This window comes from Balaenoptera musculus, chromosome 3 (genome assembly GCF_009873245.2).
Source record: "Balaenoptera musculus isolate JJ_BM4_2016_0621 chromosome 3, mBalMus1.pri.v3, whole genome shotgun sequence".
NCBI classification, from domain to species: Eukaryota; Metazoa; Chordata; class Mammalia; order Artiodactyla; family Balaenopteridae; genus Balaenoptera; species Balaenoptera musculus.
Genome location: NC_045787.1, coordinates 132168124 through 132184588, shown reverse-complemented (window position 1 = coordinate 132184588; position 16465 = coordinate 132168124). Strand labels below are relative to the sequence as shown.

Sequence of the window (16465 nt, the reverse complement as noted above, 5' to 3'; positions counted from 1 at the left end):
CGAGCCACAACTACTGAAGCCTGTGCGCCGAGAGCCCGTGCTCCACAACGAGAAGCCACTGCAATGCGAAGCCCGTGCACCACAGCAAAGAGTAGCCCCTGCTCGCCGCAACTAAAAGAAAGCCTGTGCACAGCAACGAAGACCCAACGCAGCCATAAATAAATAAATAAATAAAGTGGCCATAAATAAATAAATAAATAAATAAATTTATTAAAAAAAAAAAAAGCCAAATCGTAGGCTAGCCCTCTTTTCTCTTCCTACAAGCCTCTATTTGAAGGCTTGAAAATAGTGAGCATTCAAGAAGTGTTTCTCAAGCAATGGCATCCCAGCCTTCAAACAGTCCAGGGCCCCAGACACAGCACTTTTCCCAGATCTATTCTCTTCTCCATTGTTATGGGTTGAATTTCTCTCCCAACTCAACTCATACGTTTAAGCCCTAAACTCCAGTACCTCAGAATGGGATTCTATTTAGAGATAGAGTCTTTAATGAGGAAATTAAGGTAAAAGGAGGTCATATAAATGGGCCCCAATCCAATGTAACTGGTGTCCTTAGGAAATTATGACACAGACACAGAGGAAAGACCATGTAAAGACACAGGGAGAAGACAGCCATCTGTAAGCCAAGGAGAGAGATCTCAGAAGAAACTAAACCTGCTGACATCTTGATCTTGGACTTGTAGCCTCCAGAATGGTAAGAAAACAAATTTCTGTTGTTTCAGCCACCTGGTCTGTGGTATTTCGTTATGGCAACCCTAGCAAGTGAATCCACTCAGCTACCCTATGCTCTTCCATCATGAAAATGCTTCCTCTTTCCACCTGAATTCCTTCAGTACTTTGCTAAGTCCCTGCTTCCCTAATTGTGCCCAAGGGTCATGACTGCCCATGTGTAAGTGGTTCTTCTCCTGTGGGAATTTAAAAAACTATCTTAACATGGATTTCCACACCCTTAGTCCAATAGTTTTCAAAGAATGTTTCATGAGAGAATCATTAGTGATGCAGAGAAAGGAGTGTCCGAGGTCATAGCCATCTGGGAGATGTGGTGATAATCCAGGCTGATTAAGCTCTGCAGGACTCCTCAGAGCACTGCTGATCTTCAAGAGGGGAGAGAGCATGATGCATTCCCCAAATTTATTTGAACATGGAATCTTCTTTTCACTGTGCATCTCTCCAGACTAATAGTGCTCAATGACACTAGAGCAAATATACCAGCCCTAATGGTGAGAACCCTTTGAGGTGGTGACACATGGCTGAGAAAGATTTTGAGTTTGTGAAGTAGTCAGGCTCCTCAAGGTACACCAGTAGGAAATGACCTAGAATTGGGAAACCAGAGCTTGAAGGGACCTTGGATTATTTTGTCCACCTTGAAGATGAGGAACCTGAGGCCCCAAGAGATTTGAGGACTTCCCAGGCTGCAGCAGTGGGGGCCACTAATGCCCTAGAACTCATCTCTGTTGGCAGTCTTCAGGAAAGCAGGCGCTGTGTAACATAGGAGGCTCCAAGCACTGGTGCTGGTCTTAAACATATCCTTCTAGTGATCTTCTACTGCCATCCTTTCCGATGAGTGTGAGAGGTCTCCAGGTGCCTTCAGTCTGGGAACTTCCTTGCCACTATGCTGGGTCTCTCCTAATACCAGGCTTAGCTCAATCTTACTGACCCAAAGCCCCCCAAAAGTCCAGTAATCAAATTCGAAGTCTAGTTTTGGGGTCCAGACTGGCTGATCAATTTACTATAGTGTAACAGCAAAAGCCCATCCTTTGGAACTGGGTTCATATTCCAGCTTTCACTTAGTAACTGTGTGAAAATAAACACACTGTATAGCCCCTTTGTCAAAGGTGGGATATAACACAAAAAGTGATGGTGGTTGATTCAAAGGAATGGATGGATGAATGGGATTTAGCATGGTGCCCACACACATTAGGCCTCATTAAATATTAGTTCCCACGCTTCCTCTTAAAACTAGGGATATATTGATAAATGGTATATATGGAACAGGATAGAAAGCCCAGAAATAAACCCATGCACTTATGGTCAATTCATCTATGACAAAGGAGGCAAGAATATACAGTGGAGAAAAGACAGTCTCTTCAGTAAGTGGTGTTGGGAAAACCGGACAGCTACAGGTAAAACGATGAAGTTAGAACATTCTCTAACACCATATACAGACATAAACTCAAAATGGATTAAAGACCTAAATGTAAGACTGATAAACTGCTAGAGGAAAACATAGGCAGAACACTCTTTGACATAAATTGCAGCAATATTTTTTTTGGATCTGTCTCCTAAAGCAAAGGAAACAAAACCAAAAGTAGACAAATGGGACCTAATTAAACTTAAAAGCTTTTGCACAGCAAAGGAAATCATCGACAAAACAAAAAGACGACGTACTGAATGGGAGAAGATACTTGCAAATGATATGACTGATAAGGGATTAATATCCAACATACATAAACAGCTCATACAACTGAACATCAAAAAAACAAACAACCCGGGAATTCCCTGGTGGCGCAGTGGTTGAGAATCTGCCTGCCAATGCAGGGGACACGGGTTCGAGCCCGGGTCTGGGAAGATTCCACATGCCGCAGAGCAACTAGGCCCGTGAGCCACAACTACTGAGCCTGCGCATCTGGAGCCTGTGCTCCGCAACGAGAGAGGCCACGATAATGAGAAGCCCACGCACCGCGATGAAGAGTGGCCCCCACTTGCCGCAACACTTGCTGCAACTAGAGAAAGCCCTTGCACAGAAACAAAGACCCAACAGAGCCATAAATAAATAAATAAACAAACAACAACAACAAAAAAAGTCACAGCGAATATCTTTAAAAAAAAAAAAAAAAAAACAAAAAAACCCCACAAACAACCCAATTAAAAAATGGGCAGAAGAACTGAATAGACATTTTACCAAAGAGGACATGCAGATGGCCAACAGGCACATGAAAAGATGCTCAATATCGCTAATCATCAGGGAAATGCAAATCAAAACCACGATGAGCTATCACCTCACACCTGTCAGAATGGTTATCATCAAAAAGAACACAAATAACATGTTGGCAAGGATGTGGAGAGAAGGGAACCCTCCTACGCTGTTGGTGGAAAGGTAAATTGGTGCAGCCAATAAGGAAAACAGTATGGAGGTTCCTTAAAAAACTAAAAATAGAGTTACCATATGATCCAGCAATCCCCCTTCTGGGCATATATCTGGAAAAGACAAAAACTCTAATTCGAAAAGAAACATGCACCCCAATGTTCACAGCAGCACTATTTATAATCGTCAAGACATGGAAGCAACCTAAATGTCCATCAACAGATGAATGGATAAAGAAGATATTATATATGTGTGTGTATATATATTGGGTTGGCCAAAAAGTTCGTCTGGGTTTTTCATATGATCTGATGGAAAAACCCAAGTGAACTTTTTGGCCAACCCTAGGCTCACCACACACACACACACACACACACACACACACACACACACAACATGGAATATTACTCAACCATAAAAAGAACGAAATAGTGCAATTTGCAGCAACATGGATTAACCAAGATATTTTCATACTAAGTGAAGTAAGTCAAACAGAGAAAGACAAGTATCACATGATTTCACTTACATGTGAAATCTAAAAAAAGATACAAATGAACTTATTTACAAAACAGAAACAGACTCATAGACATAGAAAACAAATTTATGATTACCAATGGGGGGAGGGAGGAAGGGATAAATTAGGAGTTTGGGATTAACAGATACACACTACTATATATAAAACAGAAAAATAACAAACACCTGTATAGCACAGGGAACTATATTCAATACCTTGTAATACTCTATAATGGAAAAGAATCTGAAAAAGGATACATATGTATAACTGAATGACTTTGCTGTACACCTAAAACTAACACATTGTAAATCAACTATACTTCAATTAAAAAAATAAAAAACAAACAACAACAACAACAAAAAACCCAAAAAACAAAACTAGGGATCTAGTTTGTAGAGTTACACTGTCAGACTATGAAACCCCTAGGCTCAGGAACCATCTCCGATATCTTGCCCAGTGCAAGTCAATTTGTAAAGATTTAATTCCCCCAGCGAGAAAGGAAAACAAGCCATTAGTTTAGGGTGCAATGTCTTTATCTTCTTTATCTTTATCTTCCTCCATTCTCTTTCAGGTTGTATCCTTAGTCATCAGTTTTCATGTGGCCTTCCACAGATCAACGACGACTAGAATATGACCCAGAATCAAGACAAGATGCTCATTTCACTAGTTTGGAAGCAGTTTTAATGGAGATGGAAATGTTTATCAACTCAACACAGGTACCCCAAAATACAAAGCAAAATATCATCTTCAGCTGCATAGCAAATATGATTTAAGAATTTAACATCATTATTTGATCACAAGCGTAAATATAAGTCACCATAAATAAATGTAAATTCATTGTACAAAAATCCCCAACAACTCTTAATACAAATATGGTACATTTGACAGTTTCTGAAACAGAATTTTTTTTAACCTTTTAAAACCTAAGATTTTATTTTTCCTGGTTCTTAGATACACAAAAAATCAAAAGTGGGGGTGGGCAGTAACACCAGGAAGGAAAGAATATTAAACCCTTTCGGTGTTCGTAAATCAATGCTGCTGGTGAGCCAGGGAAATAAATCGTCTCTCCTAAAGGTGAAGACCTCAATTTACTGGGATCAAATCTCTTGAGGATAATGGGATTCTGCCCAGAGGGTCAAATTCAGGGCTATGAATGCAGGGTGGGAGGGGTGGGCTGTTGAAATAGCAATCTCATCCAACAGGTGATCCAAATCTCCGCAAAGCAATGGTCAAGGATTTAGAATGATCTCCAGGACTTAATAGCCAGACTTAATCTGAAAGAGTGAGCCAGCTACTGTTCCCAGACAGGAATGAAGACTCGGAAGGCTCTGGAGCTTAGAAATTTTATGTGGGTTTTGAAGGTGAGTTTTACCTGGTGGTTCTCCCATGTGGTGTAATGCCTCACTTTTGCCTTTGGGATACATCTATGGTCATCAAGAAGAAAAAAATGAGAAATCAGAATAGGAAGTGGCAGCTCCAGACAGGAGGATCTGACAGCTTCCACCTTGACTCACTTTCCTTCCCAACAAATATTTTCTTTCATGGCTCAGAGGGAGCTCAAAGCCCAAGGGTAGCAGTGCAGGGGGCCTCTATAGCAGTGGTCCTCAGATTTTCATGTGCAACAGAACAATCCAGCTTGTGGCAAGTGCAGATTTCTTGACCCTGCTCCCAGAGATGTAGAATTAATGGGTGTGAGATGGGGCCCAGGAATCTGCATTAAACGTGCTAATCTCAGGAGGTCCTGATGTATGTGGCCTTTGGACCATACTTTGGCGAGCCCCACCTCTCTCCTCCCTGGTGAGCATGAGTGGGTAACACAAACCTCTTGCTATGGACACTTCTTTGCTCTTGTCATGGGGTTGAAGTGGGCCATGTGGTTAATGGAAACCATTTCCATTCATCTGCCCTGAGGGAGCAGATCATTACTGTTCTATTTTCTCTCTTTCTTTTCCTTCCTGGGCCGGGGGAGAAATATCCGCTGTCTCACTTTATATGTTCTTACAAGCTCAGGGTCACAGATTCCCTTTGATGATGAGGTGCTCTGCAATGAGAAATTCACTTCCCAAAGGCTTCCGTCCTTCTAAACAGTCTCCCCATGCTTGGTAGGAGATTCTGCAGGGAATTTTGGTTCAGTCAGGGAAACGGAAGTAGACACGTCCCTGTGAGATATAACCCATACCTCAAAATCTAAGTTAAGGAACATCAAGGAAGTTGACAGCCAAAGATAAAATGTCTCCGGAATCTTTCAGCTTCTAGGACAACAAAAGTTCTGATTCACTAGAACAGGATTCCTCTTTGGGGTATATTTTGGTATTAAAAGCTCATTGACAAGTATTATTTATATTCCTTACCTCCTTGACCCCAAGATGTTTCTGACTTCTATTAAAATAACCCTTTAATATTTTCTTTCTTGTGACAGTTTTCCTTGATGAGAGATTCTGTGCCAAGAAGTGGCCCCTAATTTGGTCGCTGGCTAATGCTGTGGGCAGTGCATGCCTGGCCTGTTCAAAGCTGTAGCCCCAGTGTCCATTACCCTGTGCAACTTGGTGCTCACTAAGCATTTGCTCAATGAATAAAGGACCCTCTCACCATCAAGCTGATGAGATGGTCTAATAGCTTTCTGTTTCGGACTATGGAATCCCTGGCTGTGTTCATAAATACTGCTTCTACATAGCGGTCCTGACCATCTTCTTACCCCAATTCTACTCACCCATTCCAGTTGTGAATGCATTTCTGAATTCCCTCTAGGAGTGCCCTGAGAGGGGAGTCAGGATGTGGTTTTGGGAGTCCATGGAAGGTCAAAGGCAACACCACAACACCATCTACCACAGTACCGATACCAGGAACCTCGTCTCCCATTCACCATGGCTCTCAGCGCCTGGTCCGGGAGTACTCTTGGTGGTAGAATCCCTAGCGTCCAGAGCAGAAGAAGATGCCCTCTTGGGAAGTGGAGGGAGGGAGCCAGAGGAGGTGAAGATGCTAGGAAGTGGACGCATGGTCAGGCTGGCATCTTGGGGCATCACCACACTCTTTTCTCCATCTCTAAGACTTCGGTCCTGGTGGCACATGGGCATTGGGTTGGAGGTCGCCATCTGAGGAGGAGGCCTTGGGAAGCAACCACAGATGGAGGAGACCACGAGATGGAGAAAGGGTAAAACTAGGGCTCTTAACACAGCTGAGGGAAAAAAAAGTAAAAAAGGAAAAAGCATATACTGCCCTGTTTCTTTTCTTTTCTTTTTTTTTTTTTTTTCATTTACACTATGGAGAAACCACCATGGAGATGTCGTGGGAGAGCATGCACAGGCCCAGCCCTCAGGAGGTGCAGATGTGTTTGGGGAGATTCTTGTTTGCTTCCAGGTCCATCCCACACACTGTCCAGTCGGACCCTGTTGCAGGCTGGCTGTGGCTTTCTCTCTCCTGCTTCTTCTCCTCCAGGTCGAGGGTTTGCAGGACCTTCCGCCTAGCAGGTGGTGGCCAGGGACTGGTGGATGGGTGGCTGGAAGCAGCGCACATGCTCCACGGTGGAGCTGTCCGTCTCCACGGACTTCATGTACTTGTTCAGGATGGCAAAAACCTCATTGTTCAAGATCTGGTACTTCCTGATCCTGTCTGCCATCTTCTTCAGGGGCTGCAGAAGGACAGGGGATGTGCAGGTTAGGGATGGGAGGAGGGGACAGAGAAATCAAGAGAAAGGGAAGAATTCAGTTGAGGGTGGGGTCCGGGGTCCTGATGCTTCAATGATCATGCCACTCTCTTGCTTAAAGGCCTTCTATGGGTGCCCAGAGCTTGACAGTGAAATGTGAACTTGACCATAAAACGCTTTGAGTTTCAAAACTTACCACAAAGCTGCAGTAATCAAAATAGTGTGGTTCCAGCATGAAGACAGACATATGGACCAATGGAACAGAGAGCCCAGATATAAACCCTTTCATATATGGTCAAATGATTTCTGACAAGGGTGCCCACAACATTCAATGGAAAAAGAATGGTCCTCTCAACAGACGGTGCTGGGAAAACTGGATATCCACACGCAGAAGAAGTTGGATTCTTACTTTACACCATATACAAAATATTAGCTCAAAATGGATTAAAGACCTAAACATGAGAGTGAAAACTATAAAACTCTTAGAAGAAAACAAAGGAAAAGCATTATGACATTGAGTTTGGCAATGATTTCTTGGATATGACACCAAAGCACAGGTAATAAATAATAAATTGGAATACATCAAAATTAAAAACTTATTTGCATTAAAGGACACTATCAACAGAGTGAAAAGGCGATCCAAAGAATGAAAGAAAACATTTTCAAATCATATATCTGATAAGGGATTAATATCCAGAATATAGAAAGAACACCAGCAATTAAATATCAGCAAAAAAACCCAAAAAAACAAGCCAAATGACCCCATTAAAAAGCGAGCAAAACACTTGAATAGACATTTCTCCAAAGAAGATAAACAAATAGCCAATAAGCACATGAAAAGATGCTAATATCACTAATTGCTAAGGAAATGTGAATCAAAACCACAATGAGATACCACTGCACACACATTAAAATGGCTATTTCCAAAGATACACAGAAAATAACAAGTGCTGGGGAGGATATAGAGAAATTGGAACTCTTGTGCATTGCTGGTGGGAATGTAAAATGGTGTGGTCACAATGGAAAACAGTATGGTGGTCCTCAAAAAATTAAAAACAGAATTACCACATGATCCAGCAATTCCAATTTTAGGTATATACCCAAAAGCAATGAAAGCAGGGTCTTAAACAGTTATTTGTACACTCATGATCACAGCAGCGTGATTCACAACAGCCAAAATGCGGGAGCAACTCAAGCGTCCATCGACAGATGAATGGATAAACAAAACGCGGTGTCTACATACAATGGAATATTATTCAGCTTTTAAAGGAAGGAAATTCTGACACATGCTACAACATGGTGAGCCTTGAACACATTATGCTGAGTGAGAACTCCACTTATACGAAGTACCTCTAGAGCAGTCAAACTCACAGAGAAAGAAAGTGGAAGGGTGGTTACCAGAGGCTGGGGGGAGGGAGAATGGGGAGTTACTGTTTCCTAGGCACAGAGTTTCAGCTGGGGAAGATGAAAAGTTCTGAAGATGGAGGTGGTGACGGTTGCCTAACAAGGTGAGTGAATTTAATGCAGTAGACAGTTAAAGATAGCTAAAACAGCAAATTTTATGTTACGTATGTTCTAGCTCAAAGCAAACAAAAAAACCCGTTCTGAGGCGGCTCCTGCCTCCTTTTCCTCTCAGCTGGTGCTGCAGACCACCCTCTGCTCCAGCCATACATCTTCACGCCTCTGTGCCTTTGCTCTAGCTGCTCCCTCTGCCTAGGACACCCTCCCCATCCTGCACCCCATTGTCTGCCTGGCTATTTGCAGCCGGTCATTCTGGACTTTGCCCAAGCATCGCCTCTAGGGGGAGCCTTCTGAGGCCCCCGCCCAGCCCCTCAGCCTGGTTTAGACAGCCCTTCTCGATGCTCCCGCAGCAGCCTTGCCTACCCCACACGCGACAGCGCTCATCCCATCCCCGTGGCTGCACAACCTTCGTGTCCAGTCAGTCAGAGTTTGTGCAGATGACGAAGCAGCATTAGCAGAGTCTGACTGGCACAGGGAAGGTGTGTTTCAGGTCTGGAGGCTGGCCCTGCCCTGCGGGGTGACGTGATTCATCCCAGTGGGCTACGAGCCAGTGACTCAACGGCTTTCTTACGAGAAGGTCGCCAGCTGCTGAATGTCTCTGTACCTACCTGCGGTGTGGGGAGCTGGCCTCCGTAAGCAGCTCACCCTCCTCTGCCGACGAAAGGCCTGCTTGCCGGGCCTGGCCCCAACTCCCGGGACCCAGCCGCGAGCTGCTTACCACATTCTTGATGATTTCATCCTTCCCGTCCTGCCTCTGTACTTTCAGCAGGTGGTAACAGAAGTCGAACAGGTCGAAGCGACGCTGCTGGCCCAGCAGGACGATGATGGAGCAGCCAGCCCAGTTCAGGCCGTCTCCAAAACACTGCCTGGGAGCGGGAGAGGAAGCAGCTGGAGTGAGAAGCAGGACACGGAGGGGGAAGGGACCCTCATCCTGGACCAGCAGTACAGCTAGTGAGCTGGCTCATCTCTGGGCCAATTCTCTTAATCTGCAGAATGGGTACAAGGGAAGCCGTGAGTGTGGACTCATTTGTTCCTGGGACTGTGGTCATATTATAAGCCCTGCTAGCCATAAAGAGGTGTCAGTCTGTCGCCCCACTAATGTAAGAAAAATCAGCTTTGAAGAAGACAAATTTGCAAGAAAAAAAATCCAACCAGCCTTTGAGATTTACGTAGCCAGTTAGAATTCTGATGAAGCTCTGTCTTGGCTCTGGAAAGGAACCAGAGGAACACCTGTGAGGGGAAGGGTGGTTTCAAACCAGGAGACCAGCCGGCCAGTGTAGGCGGAGAGGGCAGGGACTGGGGCTGGGGGAGGGACACGATGGGGGCATGAGCAGATGCTGCTGGTGTGGGGGGCTGCGAGTCCTCTTGGGTCTGGTGAAGCTCAGCCTGCACGCCCCCAAACTCTCAACAGCAACCTGGGCAATCTGGGAGGCCGTGGGGCATCTCTTGGCTGGATCGCTCGTCCTTGAACGCAGCGCAGCCCACTGGGGGGGTTTCCCAGCTTCCCCACCGCTGTCGCGGAAAGTGCAGCTGCTCTGGAAACTGCCTTCCCATCCCACTCCCAGCACCACTCTCTCGGGGAGGCCTCTCTGGCCCCCGTGTGTGTTTCCTCCAGAGCTCCTGGCTCCTGGAGGGCAGGCCTTGTCTGCCCTCTTCACCACTCTGCTCTTGCTGCGTAGCTGGGTGGGTGACGGGAGAAGGGGCTCTGCTTCTGTCTTCTCTGAGAACAGGACTGGGTTCCTCTCAAAGGCACCCCTGTCTTTTAGCAGCAGAGGCCTCAGGAGCAAGGTGGGGCCCACCTTCCGCCAGGGGAGCCCGTCTCTGCTCTACGACCCCTGGAGCTCTGCTGGGGTGGGCGGTGAGTGGGCAGTGAGGTCTTAATACCAAGCCCTCGCCAGGGTTCCCCCCCTGCCCCTTCCATTGGCCCCGCTTCTACTCCCGTGAAGATGGGCCCTGAGAGGTCCAAAGCCCCAAGGCGCACACACTCCATGTCTGTCTTCAACTACTTGGAGCCTTGCCTGTGGGGTCCCCTTCTCCCCTCTAAGAGGTGAATCCTAAGCAGTGTTCCAGCTCAGCTGTCGTCTGTGAATTAAACTCCTATAATCCACTTGTCTCTCTTCATGGGCATCTGTTGTCCTTCCTGCCCTCGCTGCCAAGGGACCTCATTCGATGCACCTTATATCTATTTTCCAGTCTTCTCTTGGCCCTGTCAACCCCACATACCAGGAACTGTCTACTTTTGCTCTGCACAGATGCATGTCCAGCACCTAGAACCCTGACCGACGTAAAGCACGTGCTCAACAAACCGTTGTCGGACAACCCCGCCCCTGCCCTCCTTTCTGGCTGAGCTCTGGCTGCCTGATGGCTCTTCGGGTGGGAGATGAACAGGTTGGGGGGCGACCCCGCCTTCCCTAGGGCTACTCACTCAGCCGTGAACTCGTTGGTCCCCACGGGGATGCAGTAGACGAACTGCATGGCACTCCACAGCCGGTGGAACTCCACGCACTCGTCGACGTGCATGACGCCGTTGGTGGGCGGGGGGCCCCGCCAGATGGGGTCCTGCAGGTAGCTCCGGATGCGGGTCAGGATGACCTCGAACATAGACAGGCCGCAGCACAGCCGCTCCTTGGTCAGCAGGTCGCCCTCCCGAGCGATGGCGATTTGCTGGGAACGGGAGGGTACATAAACCTGCCAGTCACATCTCAGACCCCACTTTCTACCTCTCACCCGATATTCCCGAACCCCAGAGCTGGCTGCATCTGTAATTCATTCACCAGAACTGAGGTCTTGCCCAGAGCAGGGCACTAAACTTTATAAACCTGAGTTCAATCGCAGGGGGAAGTCTTGGGGTAAGTAAAATCGAGGAGCCATCGCTAGAGGAATAGTATAAAAAAATTTCAATCCACCTGTATAATGAAATGCTAGGTAGCCTTTGAAAAGACTGAGATGATGCTACTACTAGTACTATTGCTACTACGGTACTGTTACTACTACTAGCACACACTCAGTGTGTGTGTAATACACCAGGCCCTGTCCTATGCATTCGTTAAGTACTTACCTTATTTACTCCTTACATAAACCCCATGAAGAAGATGCCATTATTATCCCCATTTTATTGAAGAAGAAACTGAGGTTCAGAGAGGCAGTCAGTGAGTGGAAAAGTTGGGATTTGAATCCTAGTAGTCTAGATCTGTGGATTAAATTGTTAAGTGAATAGAGCAAATTGCAGAAGAGGACATATACTACAATCCTATTAAAAGACATCAGTAACACAATCCCACAGACACACACACAAAACTGTACGCATGTATGTGTGTGTGGGGGTGGTGAGAGTGTAAAACATTCTAGAAGGATTAACAGCACTTGTGGGAACAGATGGGCTTGGAGAAGCAGGTGGGGTTTTCACTTTTTACTATAAATACTTCTGTACAGTTGAATGTGCTACAATAAACATATGTGACTCTTAAAAATTTGTCGCTGATTTTACAGATTATTCCTCCCGTTAGAAGTTCTCTGACCACTGTTAACAATCTTTCTTAATAATTTAAACTGGCTTCTCATATGGCATCTGGTTACTACATCTCTAATAATCAGCAGGCTAGACTAGTACTTCAAAACACATTACCGTCTGCAGGAGTAGAAAATATCTAGGGGTAGAGGTCTCAAAGCCATGTGCAAAGATAATAGATATTAACATCTAAGGTCAAAGTACAATCTCCAGATCTAGGGACAAAGCTTAAGAGGGCCGGCTTCTGAGACAGAGAGGTCCACAGGGCACTCCTGGGATCAGCTCCCCAGAGGACGGGCCCGCCCGAGAGCTCAGTGTACAGTGTGGCTGGGTGGAGTCGGCCTGCCTGCTCCCTGCACGCTCCCCACACCCTACAGCCCCTAGAAAGAGGGCAGCCTCAATTAAATTAATCCATGGAGGGAAGTAAATCAGGAAACACCAGTGCTGGAGCCTGTGAGGAATGTGGGTCAGCAGTGTAGTTGTGATGACAGCTATAAACTGAAAGAAGTCTAGGACGAAAAACGTGAATTGGGGAAGAAGACTTTGACGACCTGTGTTTCGAACACAAGAGGGAACCCTGATTCACGGTGACTCATCTTGATTCTGGTGGCAGAGAAAGATCGCTCCAGCGCAGAGAAGCTGCCACAATTAGCTAGAAATACTTCTTTTCAAAAGCCCTGACCCCAGTGCTTGACTCTGTTCTCACCAGGCAACTCCCTGTGGTAGTATCTGGGCCTTGACAGGGCTCTCCACTTTACATTATTATTATTTTTTTAATTTTATTTATTTATTTATGTATTTTTGGCTGTGTTGGGTCTTCGTTTCTGTGCGAGGGCTCTCTGTAGTTGCGGCGAGTGGGGGCCGTTCTTCATCGCGGTGCGCGGGCCTTTCACTATCGCGGCCTGTCGTTGCGGAGCACAGGCTCCAGACGCGCAGGCTCAGTAGCTGTGGCTCACGGGCCTAGTTGCTCCGCGGCATGTGGGATCCTCCCAGACCAGGGCTCGAACCCGTGTCCCCTGCATTGGCAGGCAGATTCTCAACCACTGCGCCACCAGGGAAGCCCAGGGCTCTCCACTTTAGAAAGAGTGCCTGGTACAGTGAAGATGCTCAGTAAATAAAGAACCCACGTTTGTTCTCGAGTCATGAATATTCTCCTTCAGAAACTAATACAGAGAGCTCTGACTTACTAGTTAATCTCCTGGGCATTTAGTTAGTCTGTATCAGTCCTCAGGGCCTGACAACTGTGGGAGGATCTAAAGAATTAGCAACAGGGTTTATAAACCTGCAGACAGACTTGGAACTCTAATGATCCCCCAACCAGAGCCAACCAAAGGGCCTTGACTGAAATGGTTAGGGGCTTTGTCCCTTTCCTGAAAACCTGTTTACCTTTATGGGTTTTCCTATGAGCTGCAAGAGTAAAATCTGGAAAAAAAATTGTAAAAATGTTATAATAAAAATCTCCCATAAATCCCATCACCCACAGATAAGCTTTCTTAAAATACTTATGTATGATTTATTTGTGTTTATGTATGTGAGCGTGTATATGTATCTATTTAAACACAATTTGGGTCACACTATCTACATTGTTTTTTTCTCTTAAGATATTGGTACTAAAAAAATAATTTCCTTTAGTATCTTCAGTAATATGGTTTTTTAATGGCTACATAAAATGGCCATTGACATACGTAATTTATTTAGTTCTCTATTCCTGTTGGTTATTTTAAATTGTTCACAAGTTTTCATCATTATAGACAACTCATAAGTAATTATCCTTATATATTACACTTTTTGAGCTTATCTCTGGTTATCTTCTTAGGATAAAATCCTAGAAGTAAAACTATTCAGTCAAAACGTATAAGTAGTTTTAAAAGGCTTTTGCTACATGGTGACAAACTAGTCCCAAGAAAAGCTGAAGCACTGTACACGTGTCTGTGTCAAGTCTGTTCCTTGTGCCTTTACCTTCATTAACATGAAGAAAAGGTCTTAGCCAACTTGCGAAATGAAGAGCTATATCCTTCTCCTTCACATTTCACTGATTACTGGTAAAGCGGAACACTTTTTCTCATGTTTGTTGGCATTTATATTTCTTATGCTGTGAGTTTTCTTTCATGCTCTTTTTTCTTTCTTTTTGTTTTTAATTAATTATTTATTTATTTTGGGCTGCATTGGGTCTTCGTTGCTGCGTGCGGGCTTTCTCTAGTTGCGGTAAGCGGGGGCTACTCTTCGTTGCGGTGCGTGGGCTTCTCATTGCGGTGGCTTCCCTCGTTGCAGAGCATGGGCTCTAGGCACTCAGGCTTCAGTAGCTGTGGCACGTGGACTCAGTAGTTGTGGCTCTCGGGCTCTAGAGCGCAGGGTCAGTAGTTGCGGCACACGGGCTTAGTTGCTCCATGGCATATGGGATATTCCTGGACGAGGGCTCAAACCCGTGTCCCCTGCACTGGCAGGCGTATCCTTAACCACTGTGCCACCAGGGAAGCCCTCTTTTTTCTTTTGATATGAGTGGCCTTCTAATCTGAAAAAGTGCACTAAAGATTGTTTGTTGCATATACCCTCAATCTGTGACTTGGTGTTTCATATATATATATATATATACTATGTGTGTATGTGTGTGTTTAACATAAATTTTAGCCATTTCTGTTCCACTCAGCGGGGAATTTTTTTCTCTCTCTTTCTGCCATTCTTTTCTGAGTTAACAATGGTATAGAAAAAGCATCTGTGAAATCATGTGGAAGCATATTTCTGCATGGAATACTTTGATTACATTTAGGATACTTTGGAGAAAAATATCTCCATGCTCGCTCTTTCCTTTCTGTTTTTTAGAAGCTTTTTACTTATTTGTTTATCATAATAATTGTGAAAGGCAGCTCAGCTAAAAAGACAAAACAGCTATTCGCCCATTTTATAGATGGGAAAACAAAGACCAAGATATTAAATGTCTAGCACTACATTATGCAACAATTCAGGGGTAAAGCTGGAAAGAGGAGTCCTTCAACTCCCTGACAGAACATTCTATTCATGATAGCACTGGGCAACAAACCAGGTCACCTCAATTTTTCCTAGAAACAAATACAAGCAATGCAACACAGTTAAACTCTCCCAACATTACACGTATAGCAGAATTTCCCTGTCACCGACCTAGAAGTTATCTGAGTTCCTGAACCCCAGCAAGCTTGGAAGTTAATATTTAAAAAATGTTTCTTTGGTCTACAGGAGGACTAAGTTTTGGACTATTCCTTAAGGGCTGGGAGACTTATAAAACTGGCATGTCCTCTCCGGCAGAATGTCTAGGCTTTTGTTTGTTAAATATCAGCATTTGACAAATTGAGATTTCTATCAGTCCCAAGGAAATAGTGTTCATCAGAACAGGGAAGGAATTCACAGACTTCTAAGTGGAAACACATGCCTAAGCCTGGGTGTGAGAGGCCAGATTCTTGTAGGATGACACCAACAGTGGAGCAGACACATTTATATGTCGCTGGCTTGGGGGATTTCTCCCTAGAAGGCAATCTTTAGAGGATCTCCTGTGTTCAGCCCCGGAAGGCCAAAAAAGAAAATGTGCATATTTCACAGTATCTACATTCTCTCCGTGGTGACTAAAGAACCCAAATGTCACTAAATGTTTAGTCACTGTTTTCAGTAGGAGGTGGGTGGCCTGCAGGGGGTCTGGCTGGGGCTGCTCATCAGTGTGACACCTGGGCAGATGGGGCCCTGTCATGGGCTCCAACACTTGCCATGTTTTTCGAGAGAAGAGGCCGCCTTCCGCCCTCTGCGGAGGATAAGAATTTTTCTGATTCATGAGCTTTTGTGATAACAGGAGAGGGGACCTTAGGGATGCTAGTCCAAGAGCGGATCTGAATCCTAAACCTTTTAAACAGTCGGTTTTGGGTTTTGTCTAACAAAACAAGCCATACTGGCTAGTCTCGTTGCAGTGCCCTGTTTTCTCTTCTTCCTGAATTCCTACCCTGATCCGTGCCCTGCCCCACCACCAAATGCTTGATTCAACTTGAATCAACTTGAAAGGAGACAGCACATGCTTTTTGTTTCATCCCTTTCCCCCCACCAAAGTGTCTTCTTTCCTGACTGCCTGCACGGTTTGTGAGTTCCCCAAAGGCAGGGGTCCTGTTTTACGCATCTCCATGTACGGGTTCAGGTTTGTAAAAATGAGTTCTAATTACAGAATTAACATCTGAGCTCATTCAC

General features: G+C 45.1%; 1 protein-coding gene across 9 annotated transcripts in view; it reads right to left on the bottom strand.

The window, feature by feature from the left end:
• Positions 1-4257: 4257 nt before the first annotated feature.
• CYFIP2 (cytoplasmic FMR1 interacting protein 2) overlaps positions 4258-16465 on the bottom strand; it is a 126851-nt gene continuing 114643 nt past the window's right edge. For 5 of the 9 annotated variants that reach the window (XM_036848505.1, XM_036848507.1, XM_036848506.1 and 2 more), the window contains 3 exons: positions 11183-11421; positions 9476-9623; positions 7054-7221 (listed from right to left, as the gene is read on the bottom strand). In XM_036848505.1, coding sequence (XP_036704400.1) covers positions 7054-7221; positions 9476-9623; positions 11183-11421 — 555 coding nt within the window. Of the gene's footprint in view, positions 7222-9475; positions 9624-11182; positions 11422-11447; positions 11948-16465 lie in introns of those variants that run through there. The other 4 variants (XR_005019433.1, XM_036848504.1, XM_036848511.1 and 1 more) reach the window with 4 other exon arrangements.